At 38.6% G+C, this 12,972-nt stretch overlaps 2 protein-coding genes across 2 annotated transcripts; one reads left to right on the top strand and one right to left on the bottom strand.

The window, feature by feature from the left end:
- The first annotated feature begins 2,585 nt into the window (after positions 1 to 2,585).
- On the top strand, positions 2,586 to 3,624 carry LOC112011659 (ethylene-responsive transcription factor 1). Its single transcript, XM_024044023.2, has one exon. The coding sequence runs from the start codon at positions 2,697 to 2,699 to the stop codon at positions 3,399 to 3,401; it is 705 nt and encodes a 234-aa protein (XP_023899791.2). The 5' UTR covers positions 2,586 to 2,696; the 3' UTR covers positions 3,402 to 3,624.
- Positions 3,625 to 12,094: 8,470 nt separating this feature from the next.
- Positions 12,095 to 12,541, bottom strand: LOC112038257 (uncharacterized). Its single transcript, XM_024071060.1, has one exon. It carries the CDS (start codon positions 12,539 to 12,541, stop codon positions 12,095 to 12,097), a length of 447 nt encoding a protein of 148 aa, XP_023926828.1.
- Positions 12,542 to 12,972: the final 431 nt, after the last annotated feature.

Genomic DNA, 12,972 nt, shown 5'->3' on the forward strand with positions numbered 1-12,972 from the left:
TAAAAAAAATTAAAAAAGAAAAAAGAAAAAAGAAGAAGAAGATAGACAAAGGCCATGTTGGCTGTGTGTGTGTGTGTGTGTGTGTGTGTGAAGTGAGCTGAAGAGGAAAGAAAATAGAAGTAGAAATAGAAAAAGTAAAAAAAGAGAGAGATAGCTGAAGAAATGATCTGGAATGAACTAGAAGAAAAAGGAAAAGAAGGTAGATTAGTGAGCTGAAGAGGAAAGAAAATAGAAGTAGAAATAGAAAAAGTAAAAAAAGAGAGAGATAGCTGAAGAAATGATCTGGAATGAACTAGAAGAAAAAGGAAAAGAAGGTAGATAGAGGAAAGGAGTTGGATACATGGGTGGTGGAGAAAAAACCAAGAGAGAAAAAAAAAAAAAAAAGGATGGTGTGAAAGGAAAAATAATATAAAAAATAAGAAATTGCAATTAAGAAATGCTACCACAATATTTTCACAATAAATTTTAAGTAACAGATTGTTATTAGATAATATTGGCGAGTAAAAAAATAATTTCAGTAGTGGGTTCAAATTAGAACTAGTAACAACTTCCCACATAAATTTTGTTGTGCAAGTATTGTATAAAATGTTATGAAAATAACACTTCTCATTGAAAAATATAGTTGTTAAAAAAAGAATAAATGATGATTAAAAAAATAATAAACAATGAATGAAGAAATAATTTTTAAATGAGATAGAGAATATGATAGAGAATCTGTTGGAAAGTGTATTTGAAATAGTGGGTAGGTAAAAGCTAAATGTCACTGTTCATTCTCCAAACAGTACAAAAATTTGGAGAAGCTGCTGAAGATGCTCTTAGACTCAAACTTTAAACGTTTTGCGGGTTGTTGGACCTTATTTAAAATTCTGCAGATCGCATTTTGATCGATCGAAGCTCTCTCTCAATCCATCAAGCTCTTCAATTTTTGAATTCTTCTTTTTGCAGCTTGTAGGTTCTTGATTCTTGACTTGTATCAATTTAAACAATGCCTAAAACACTTTATAGACCCTAAGATCTAATCCTAGACAAATTTTTGTTCTCAATTTGCCAACATACAAAGTATTTAGAACTTAAACATTTATGTCTAAATATTTAGAACCTAACATATACCATTATTTTACATAAATATAAATCTCCTATACTAAAAACCCATATGTGGGGCCTATCTTAAGAAAGTATATTTGCTAGAAATTAAATATCAGCTCGACAATATATAGTGCAATACATTAGATACATCAAATAATAATAGGTGAAATTGTATCTGATATATTACATCTTTCTCTCATCTAATAGTAAGGTCCACTTATGAATCCCACAGTGAAATCTATAATTATGTGAAAAATTGAAGGCTATAAAGACTTTCAATCGATTGAAGTTCACACTTGTAAAAGAAACTCATGAAAAGCATGTATTCAAACACAAGTGAGCTCAAGCAGAAGTTAGTTGCCGAAGTATTCAGGAGGAGCTGGATAGCCGCCTTGGCATCTAGTTCAACCTCCAAAGTCCAAACTTTAAATGCCCAAAATTTGTTGCTATGAATTGCATATCTTAATAAGGCACTTTCAGGGTAAATAACAAGAAACCTTCCTATACATGCCTTGACTTTTTGAATACTTTATCAGTTTATCTCCATCATTATATTTTCCATCCGATCGAATAGATGAAAAATGACCAACACAAGAGACAAAGAATTCTTTTATTTATTTTTATTTTCCATCAACTTAAATGGAAAAACATGAAATTTCAAAGTAAACTATTTTGAGGTTACTCACTTGCCATTATTTTATGCTTGAGTAATTCCAATTACACATAAAAAACTAGAATGCACAAACTTAAGTACGATATGATGACACGAGAAATTTCGAAAAAATTATAACACAATGCAACAAATAGAATACAATTACGACATAGATAAGTACAAAAGTTATGATTTTTTTTTATTTATTTAATGTGAAGTTAAAATTCTGAAGGAGAGGTAATTAAGTCAAAAATGAAAAATAATATAATAGAATGCACAAACTTAAGTATGATACGACGACGCGAGAAATTTCAGAAAAATTATAACACAATGCGACAAATAGAATACAAATTCGACATAGATAAGTACAAAAATTATGATTTTTTTTTTTAATTTAATGTGAAGTTAAAATTCTGAAGGAAAGGTAATAAAGTCAAAAAGGGAAAATAATATAATAAAGGAGAAATGAAAAAAAAAAAAAAAAAAAAGTTACACCAAGGAAAGGACAAATGATGGACCGGTGTAAACTTTTTATTAATTAAATCCACGTGCAAATGTCAGCTTACGTGGAAGCATTGGCTTTATCAGGCCAATTCGTCACACCAAATCCGCATATAATCATCCTCTGAAAACACAAAGTATAAAAATAATTTATTAATAAATTTATAATAATAATAAAAAAAAAGTTGAATTAAAAAATAAATAAAAATAAAAAATATATTTTTTAAATATATAATTAATTATTACAACAAAGTACAACACGTGCCGAAATAACCCAACTTTGCGAGAATCTTCATGCGTCAACGAGCAGTAACGTACGCGAACTCTTTTGCTATAAAATCTTAAACACATCGAAGCAATTTCTCACACACACACCGACAGACATTGAAACTCTTCGTCTCGTTTACTTTTACGTGCTCAAAGAAAGAGAAAAAACACCGACTTTGTAATTTTAGTAATGGATTCAGATTTGGCTGCACTCGATTCGATTCAGCAATATCTCCTCGGTGATTTCGAACCCACGACGATGAAGTTTTCTCAGAGCCCGAGCTTTGGCGACAAAGTTTTTCTCCCGGAGAGTTGGGGTTATTCGGTTCCATCGAATAACGAAGTCGTCCCAGTTAAAGTTGAGCCACTAGAAGCAGCGAGCAAGGAGAAAGTGGTGGCGGTGGCGGCGGAGCGTGAGACTCACGCGCCGCATTTCAGGGGGGTGAGGAGGAGGCCTTGGGGGAAGTACGCGGCGGAGATAAGGGACCCGAAGAAGAACGGATCAAGAGTTTGGCTTGGGACTTACGAGACACCTGAGGATGCAGCTTTGGCCTATGATAAAGCTGCTTTCAAAATGCGTGGCTCTAAGGCTAAGCTTAATTTTCCACACTTGATTGGGTCGAGCCAGGTGGTGGAGCCTGTTAGAGTCACCCACAAACGCCGCTCGACGGAGCTGCCATCGCCGTCGTCTGATGATGGTGGTTCGAAGAACAAGAGGAGTATAATAAGCTGGAGTAGTACTAGCTCAGCGGGTCAAGCTGATATCCCAATATTAGAGAAGGGTTCAAGTGATCAAGCTATAGATATTGCTTGGCAATCATTGGTTAATGAACCAATCACATGGCGGAGGAGTTTAGATTATCTGAGTTATGATATCCCAAATTCAATGTTTTAATTTTACACTTCACAAAGATGTTCATATACCAATGCACAAGCCAACAGTTGTTAAAGCTGGCTAATTGCTTCTGTATTCTCTCACCTGTAGTATACATAGAGAACTTGATTCCACAGCACGATTGAAGAATTGGGTTCATAATCAATTGTACTTGGTGTTGAAGGCACAATGGTTTTGAACAGCAATAGTTCTTGGCATGAATTTAATTATTCGGATTTTCTAATTGATATCCAAAGTTTTTTTTTTTTTTTTTGGGCGGAAATTTATATAAACTAAAGAGCTGAATCTTGGGCATATTAATGGAGTATATTTGATAAACTGGTGTTCATTTGGTTGATGTTTTAGAATTACATGAGAAATTATTCAATGAATCAAAAGGATCATGTCAAAAATATTTAGTACTTTAGTGATCCTCCCTTCCAATGTAAAAAAATACCATGTCTTTTAATTAATTTGTTGAATCATATCACATTCACCCAACTAATAGAAGTTAAAAAAATCTTAGAACATTCACAGTGAAGCTCTCAAAATGCCAAAAAGCTTTTTTTAGCACTACAAACAACAAAATGCATGTTGCATCAATGATGCTAAATCTAAAAGTTTTAGCAACTAAAGCTGGGTATGGATACAGATGAAACATGCTTGTTTCAGCGTCTGTGTTTCCTTCTTCTTCTTTTTCTTTTCCTTTTTTTTTTTTTTGGGAGGAAAAGTGCATTTCAGCCCAGACATGTGGGTCCTGTACACTGTTCACGAGACTCACAAATCTCTTTTTTTAGCAATTTTTTCATTAAAAATGGGTCTTACGGTACTATTCACGCATTTGAAAATTATTTTGCTACAGTGTTTTCAGTTTTTAGCAAAATAAACGATATCCAAACGGACCCTAAGTTACAATAAACTGCCAAAATGCATGATGGCTATGGTTGTGACAGTGGTTTCATTTGGGTTGTGGTTTTCTTTTCTTTTTTTGGTGGGTCTTGTAGCTGGTTATGGGTGTGATTGTGATGGGTTTTGTGGGTTTGTTTTTTTCCTGGTGGTGGTGGCTAGCAATGGGTTGCAGGTTGTTAGGTTCTTGTTTATGGTTGATGTTTTATGGTTTTTTTTTTTTTTTTTTTTTGAGAGTAGGTGTGGACGACAGAGAATAGAAAGAGATGGTGGCAAAGGGGTGGGTGAGAAGAGAAAGAGATAATGGAGAAGAAGATAGAGAAAGAGGAGAGAGTAAGAATGAAAAATATAAAGAAAGAATTAAAAATGATAGAGAAAGATTATTTAAATGAAGTGCTAAGAAAAAATAGAACCACTAATGTTGGACGTGATATAAAGTGGTGTGTTAAAATAGATAAAGTGAGTTTTTGAGATATTAAAAGTTAAAAAATTTAGCTTCACCATTGTGAATGCTCCACTTGACAACAACATTGATGAATCTATCAAAGGCTTGATGGAAGTTGAAGAGGCCATTGAATACCCAAAACGGAAGTTACATTCTTCTATGTTACTATCAATGCAAGGATCACAAAAAGTCCACAACTTTTGCCATTACTCGTCATATGGCAAGTTCTAAGTGGTGGAGACCACAACTCGCTACATAGCAAATAGTGATAAAATGTGTGAACTATTTTGTGGTCTTAGCATTTTTCCTTTGTTACAAGCCACTCCATCACCATTGAATTTGGATGACCCCCAACTCAATTGTTCACCATGTACTTTGCCTGCTGTCATATGGAGATCAATCTGACCTCTTAGCAAGACCTTTCATCATCAGATTGTTCTTCTTAGAGGAGCACTTGGGATTCCATGCCTTTGTTGCATTGGAGATGTTGTTCGACCATGTCTTCCTGAACAACCTCAAGTCAACCTCAACAAGGATTGCCCGTATTCAATAGCCTCTAAGGGTTTTGCTAGCAAGAAAGTCAATTCCGTATCGTACCGGCTAGTATGGTTGGTATATATCATACCAGCCAGAAAATCGGTACAGATAACCCCTTGTTTCGTACTAGAAAAAATACCGGCCATACTGGCCGCACACCGGCAGTACTGGCGAAATCCGACTGTTTCGGCCGGTAAATGGATACCAGGCCAAAACACGAAATGCTTTCTTTTTTTTTTTTTTCTTTTTTTTTTCTTTTTTTTTTTTGGGTAGTTTTGGCAGTTTTTTAAGGACATGATGGTGCAAATCTGAGTAAGATAAGAAAACCCAACAAAAAGAAAGAGAAAAATGAAAGAAAAATGCACAATAGCTTTGCAAAATGAAGTTAGAATCACCTCATGCACTCACCGTCTCTTTTTTCATTGAAGCCAATGGCCTCTCACTGAATCTTGAGTGGTGATGGATGGTGACACAAGCAGCAATATGAACGAAAGAAACAAGACAAAACTGAAAGCTCAAAAGACAACTAAGAAGAGAGAGCTAAAATTGTTTGAAATTTGAAAATGGAGAAAAAATTGTAAAAGAGTGAAAAGATAAGAGGAATGTGTGGAGAAACGTGTGACTGAGAGAGAGAGAAACGTGTATTTATTGTTTTCTTATTGAAAGATGTCAAAAGACTCAGCAATAGTTTTCTTATTGAAAGATGTGAATGCCAGTCATTGAGAGAGAGAAACGTGTGGAGAGGAAAAAGTAAAAACTGCAACAATACTAATAAGTGAAAAGATAAAAAAAGCAGGTGATGTATTTATTGTTTCTTGATTCTTTTATTTGAAGCCATAGTTTTTATATTATTTAATTTTTTTTCACCTTTGACAAAAAAGAAAATATTTACTCACTAACAACTTCCCTACAACCAATTCAGCCAATAGCCATAGTTCTTATCTACTACTTATAACTTATAAGCTTAATTAGTATATTAGTAATTACAAAAAAATATACTAGTAAAAAAAAATTATCAAAAGGATACTAAATTTATTTATTTTAAATGTTATGAATATATATATTTATATATATTATTTTGCAGTAAACTCGAAATGGTACACCGGTATTGACTGGTATCCGAAATATATCGTACCGCTGGCCAAACCGGTACAGTCTCTGGTACGGTATTAACTCCCTTGTTTGCTAGACCTTTGTCAATGGTTTCATCAATGTTGCTATCAAGCTCAATTGCATTGACATCAACATTGCCATAAATTAGGTCGCTGGGCCTTGACAATTGGGACATCTTCAAGCTCTTCAAAGATGATAGCGTATATATTTCGATTATTTATTTATTTACTTTTACTAATTGTGTGAATATGATGAGAGACAATAAATATCAAAACATGATATTTGTTATTGGGTAGGTGGACCACTAGACACTATTGAAGTGCATGGTCCTATTGGTGAATTAATAATTTCTTGAATTACAAACTTTCTAAAATTAAGAATTGTTTGAGATTGTCGATTAAAAAGATAAAATAAGCTACTCCAATTGGAATGATTGGTCAACAAAGTTGGTTCATTTGATAGTTCGAGCTTTGTTTGTTTCACAGGGAAATGTATACATATCTTTCGAGTAATATGTATTTCTTTTGTGCCTGCATTTAACTTCATATTTGACCCTATTGAAACTGATGAAGCGTGAACTCGTCAGTCAGTGTGTGCAGACAAGAGTGGTCTCCAGCCTATAAGAATGTACTCTCGAGAGTGGTCACCGGTGTGGTGCCTGTCACAACGCCTCCAATGCCAAAGTCAATATCAGAAGCTTTTTAAGAATGAGCAATATAATGTAATAGAATCAAAGAAATCTCTTGGTATCTATCTCAGTGTGTACGTACCTTGTTCTTGGCAATGTGAGGGCTTTATATATGTTGTTACAGCTTCTAACCGTTGGGGCAGTTATGGTGGTTTTAATGTCTTTCTGGGTAACGTTTCCTGCCTCATAATGTTGCTTTAATTTGCTCCCAACGGTCTGTAGAATTGGCTTTGTAACCATCCAAGGTGTTATTGGCGGCATTGAATGAAATGTTTATCCTCGTCAGTGAAGTGGATACTCGTCCTTTTAGGCCCGTCTCGTCTGTCCCATTGAGCTCGTCTATACTCGATTTTGTCAGTCCCATCAGCTGCCTCTGAATTCTGTGGTCATCATGATATGTTATGTTGACCAGGGAAGGTGAACGGTTTTTGGATTGTAAGCAGTTAGGTTTCCGTGCCGTATTAAATGCGTTGCGGCGGCGTCTTTTGGGTTGTGGCCTACGTGGCGCATTTTGGCTGGTGGAGTTAATGCTCCATATGATAGGACTATTGGTTTTCCCGCTGGTATTTTAGTTTCCTAATTCTTGGTTTTAAACTTCCCCTCTTCTCACTTTTTCCTTCTCACTCTTTTCAAAAATCCTTCAATCATTGCTCTGACCATCTTCTCCAGCGACCTCATTCTGTTATTTTCCTCCGACTTAGGGCATGGCGCGGTGGTGCTTCCCCTATTCACTGCTTTCTAAAGGTACGCCCACTCTCTTTTTCCCTTTTATGCCTTTCCTTTCTTTTCTTTTTACAACCTTGTCTCTGATTACTTTCCTCTCCTCTTTTCCTTCTTTTTCTTTGCTTTGTTCTTGCTTTTTTGGGGGTTTAGCTTATACTGTGTCTTCTTTTCGGTTTTCATGGTTCATACCTCTGAGGTTAGGACAGTCTGCCCATCAATTTCTTTCCTATTTGCTCGCTTAGAGGGGTCCTTAGGTGTTTTTCCTCATATTGAGAATTTTGTTTTTGAGGGCAATTGTTTGAGCGTAGCATTGGCTGACTTGTTGCCCTTGCTTCGTCAATCATTAGATTGGTTTGCCAACGAGGTGAGAGAGCGAGGGAATATGTCCGAGGTTAGGTCGAGCGAGCTTGAGACTAGGTTGTCATCTAGCGGTGACCCAGTGGAGGGGGATATCGCCATCTCTGCCCCTCTAGAGGTTAGGGCTTTCTATTCTCTAGAAGAGAAGTGTGGGCTGGACGCTGACACACTTAGGAGATTTAAGGATAGATTTCAATTCCCAGATCGGGTTAGGGTTCGTCTGCCCAATAAGGAGGAACGGGCTTGCCACTTCTTCCTAGGCGAGGTGTGCTTTTACGAGCCTGCCTTCATCTGTGGGCTAAGGTTTCCCGTTTATCCCTTCCTAATGGAACTATTAGACCATTTTGGTATTGCTTCTGGGCAACTTATGCCTAATTCGTGGAGAATATTGGTAAGTTGTATGGGGATATGGCTGGCCGCCACGGACAGAGATATGCTTAGGGTTGACGAGCTCATCTATTTATATCGCTTGAAAGCGTCAAAGGAGCACGGGTACTATGAACTAGTGCCTTGGGAGAGGAAGATTAGGATCATCAAGAAGTTACCTTCGTCCTTCAGATACTTCCGTCCAGGTTTTTCTTTGTGTCTGGGGATGATTTTAAAACTCCCTCGGGCGAGGTTTGGGGTGATCTCCCGAGGTTGCATCGTCGGTGGGGAACCCCGACCTTAGGTGCGTCAATATTTCCTTTCATACATTAAGTTCCGTCGTGCTTGCCTTTATCGTTATTGATTCTCTTACTTCTTCTTTTGTGCAATTAAGAGACGGCCCAAGTTAAAGAGCAGGTATAAGGAGCGGGTTCAGAAGGCGATTGAATACGCGCAGACGATTGAAAGTTTGGACGACCTTGTAGATCCCAGGACACTTGCCTTCTACTGTCTTGGCCCATATCCTTCCAGTTACGTCCTGCGAAACCTTGATATTGAGGGAAAAAAGAGTAAGTATTGAGTTCGTCAGTATTCAGCTTATACCTATCTCTTCACTTTTTTTTTTTTTTTTTAACAAGTGTTTCCTTCTTGCAGAGATGAAGACCAAGTTCAACAAAGATATGTATGCTAAGATGAGGGCCAAGAAGGATGTGCCTCTGTCGAACTTAGGAAAAAAATCTGTGCGCGTCACTGGAAAAAGTGGCTCTATCCCTCCCGTTTCTTCCGTCAGCCCAATTGTGTCGGGGGTTGCGACGACGAGGACCACTTCTCCCACGACTTCGGTGGAGGAGATTGGGGGTACTCCCATTTCCAAGAGGCCGAGGTTGTCCGAGAAGGAGAAGGAGAAAAGCGACCTTCATCCATCCACGCTCTGGACTGATAAGAGGCTTGCAGTGGACAGGGCTCATGAAGTGGTGACTGTTGCGGATCTAAAGGTCTTATCCGGCGTTCCGTTCAATGATGTGGTTGCTCGCCACATTCACAAGCTTGTACAGGTTAGTTCGCTTGCACGACCCTCCTTTTTTTTTCTTTTTTTTAACTGACAACTCTGAATTTCTTTTCTAGGTTCTAGGAGAAAGTATCCATATCACTTTTGAATATCTTACCCAGGAGACGAGGGTGGCGTCCCTTACGTCCAGGATGGAAACTCTAGAGGCGGAGAACTCTACGCTAAGAAAGAATCTTATTGATTCTATGGGCAAGGCTGCTTCCCTGTTGGAGAAAGTGAAGACACTGGATGACGATCTTAGGGTTGAGCGTCAGTTGACACTGGAAAAGGATGAGCATCTCTTAGGTGCTAAGGAGAAGCTGAAGACGATAGCTGTGAGGTCGGTGGAAGCATTCCAAACTACCGACGAATATAGCACCGTTTTGTTTAGCTGGTATTTCAAAGGATTTGAGCTCCTGAGGAGATACCTTATGAAGCATCCTTCTGGGGTGGACATGGAGAAGTTGGACCTGGAGGAGGTAGACCAGGAAATGGTTGCTGACGAGGCCGCCTAATCTTCTGCAATTGAGCCCGACGCTCATGAGGATGTCCCTGCTAATGACGCTCCAAATGGTGAAAACGATGCTATCAACGCCTGACTCTAATACTTGTGAAAATTTCTTTTTGTTTTGGTGGATGCCCGTTATGTTTTTGGGCAAAAGAATTTTTTTTTTTTTAGATCTAATTTCTAAACACTTGCTTTTTATTTTATTTTGAGAACAATATTGGTAACCTAGTGTTTATGAGTTTTATGTAAAAACAATGGTAATTGCCCTTGGTTTTAGGACTTTAATTAAATTTGCTGCATACTTACTTGTACCCGTGATTGCACACTTGTTTGTTGAGTTTTGCCTGAGTCCATATGTTGTGCTTAGTGGAAGTTCCATACTGTGACTTTCCTCTCTTTCGTCAGTAGTTTTAGTTATTTTCTTGTGACTAGAACTCCTTTGGTTCAGGCAAATGGGTTGGATGCCCAGGTTCAACTTTTAGTTTTGATTCTTTGTGAGATCCTCGTCGGTAACTTACATCCGTCAAGGCGGAATCTTGCTACTTAGTTGCTTTGTCACTTACACCCACTTTGGGGATTTTGTCGTCTATACTTGTATTCGTCAATAACTTACATCCGTCGAAGTGGAATCTTGTTACTTAGCCACTTTTTTGACTTACACCCATTTAAGGATTTTGTCATCGTTAATTGGCTTCGTCCGTAACTTACATCCATCAAAGCGAAATCTTGTTACTTAGCCACTTTTGACTTACACTCATTTAAGTGATTTTGTCATCATTAATTGGCTTTGTCGATAACTTACATCCGTCGAAGCGGAATTTTATTACTTGGCCATTTTTGACTTACACCCATTGAAGGGATTTTGTCATCATTAATTGGCTTCGTCCGTAACTTACATCCGTCAAAACGGAATCTTGTTACTTAGCCATTTTTAGCTCGTGTGGCTTTATATAGTTGGCTAGACCTGTTTGCACGAAGACATTAGCTGAATAACTCATTTATCGACTTTAAGAATGAATACATTTATATGCTACATCTATTGATGGTATTTCTTCAAATGCTCAATGTTCCACGGCCTTGGTAGTCTCTGTCTGTCGAGGGTCTCCAAATTATAACTACCTTATCTAGATTAATGAACGACTCAGTAAGGTCCTTCCCATGTAGGGTTGAGCTTTCCTTGGGCGGAGTCTTTAGTGGCCGTTATGACCTTGCGCAGGATGAGGTCGCCTATGCTAAGTCGTCTGAGCTTTACCCTCTTGTTGTAATAGTTAGTCATTTTCTGCCGGTAACCCGTCATTCTATTGCCAGCTTTGTCTCTTACTTCGTCTAGACAGTCCAGGTTTACTCATAAAAGATCGTCATTGTCTTCTTTGTTGAATGCCTCTCGTCTGAGGCTGGTTACTCCTACCTCGACCGGGATCACTGCTTCGATACCATAGGTAAGTCTGAAGGGAGTTTCTCCCGTTGGGGTTCTTACTGTGGTTCTGTAGGCCCATAAGACATTGGGCAATTCTTCTGGCCAGGTCCCCTTTGCATCGTCCAGTTTTCTCTTGATGATCTTGAGCAATGTCCGATTTGTCACCTCCGTCTATCCATTCGCCTATGGGTGCCCCGGGGACAAGAATTGATTCTTGATGCCTAGCCCTGAGCAGAAATCCCTGAAGCATTGGCTATCGAACTATCGTCCATTGTCTGATATGATCGTCCGTGGGATCCCGAACCTGCAAATTATATTCTTCCATATGAATCTTTGGATTCTTGCTTCGATGATGGTCGCCAGTGCCTCTGCTTCAACCCATTTCGTAAAGTAATCAATAACAACTAGTAAAAATTTTACCTGACCTTTGCCTTGTGGTAGTGGGCCGACGTTGTCAATTCCCCATTGTGTAAAAGGCCACGGGGATGCAATCGTCGTCAGTTTCTCTGCTGGAAGTCACTAAACATTCTCGGACCGCTGACACTTGTCACATTTCTTGACGAACTCTGTCGCGTCCATTTGCATAGTTGGCCAGAAATAGCCTGTTCAAATGATCTTGCTTACCAAGGATCTGGGACTAGCATAATCCCCACAAACTTCTTCATGGACCTCCTCTAGGATGTACTTTGCTTTTTCTTTGTCAACACACTTCAAGTAAGGCATGGAGAAGTCTCTCTTGTATAGGGTGTCATTGAGGATTGCAAATCTAGATACCGTCTTTTTGATCTTGCTGGCCTCATCTGCGTCCTGAGGGAGCCGTCCGTCTTGCAGGAAAGATAGGATGGGCATCATCCAGCTGTTTGTGCTCTGGATCGTGAACGTTGGGATTTCTTCAATGCTAGGGTTTTTCTGGACTTCCATCATTAGGTCTGTGTTCGATCCCCCTTCTTCTAACGAAGCTATCTTTGAAACTTCATCTGCTGCCACATTTTGGCTTCTGGGGATCTGCATAAACTCCACTTCTTCAAACTCCTGAGTCAAATGTTTCGTCATCCTAAGGTATTTCTGCATTCTTTCTTCCTTTGCTTCACATTCCCCCTTGATTTGCCCAATCACTAGCTTTAAATCGTTTTGGACTAACAGGTTCCTAACTCCAAACTCTTTTATGAGCCTCAAACCAATCAGAATTCCTTCGTACTCAGCCTCATTATTGGTGACAGGAAATTTCAGCTGGACTCCATACTTTAGTATTTCTCCTTCGGGGGTGATTATGACAACCCCTACTCCCCCCCTTTTTTGGGCTGACGAACCGTCAGTCTGTATTGTCCATCACCTGTCTTTGTCAATAAGGTCGTCTTTGTCCGAGAGGGTAAACTCTACGATGAAATCTGCCAAAGCCTGTGCTTTAATGGCTGTCCTGGGATGATATTCAACATCAAATTGGCTGAGTTCGATTGCCCATTGGACCATTCTCCCTGCTGCCT

The sequence above is a fragment of the Quercus suber genome, unplaced genomic scaffold (genome assembly GCF_002906115.3).
Source record: "Quercus suber isolate HL8 unplaced genomic scaffold, Cork oak 2.0 scaffold_111, whole genome shotgun sequence".
NCBI lineage: Eukaryota > Viridiplantae > Streptophyta > Magnoliopsida > Fagales > Fagaceae > Quercus > Quercus suber.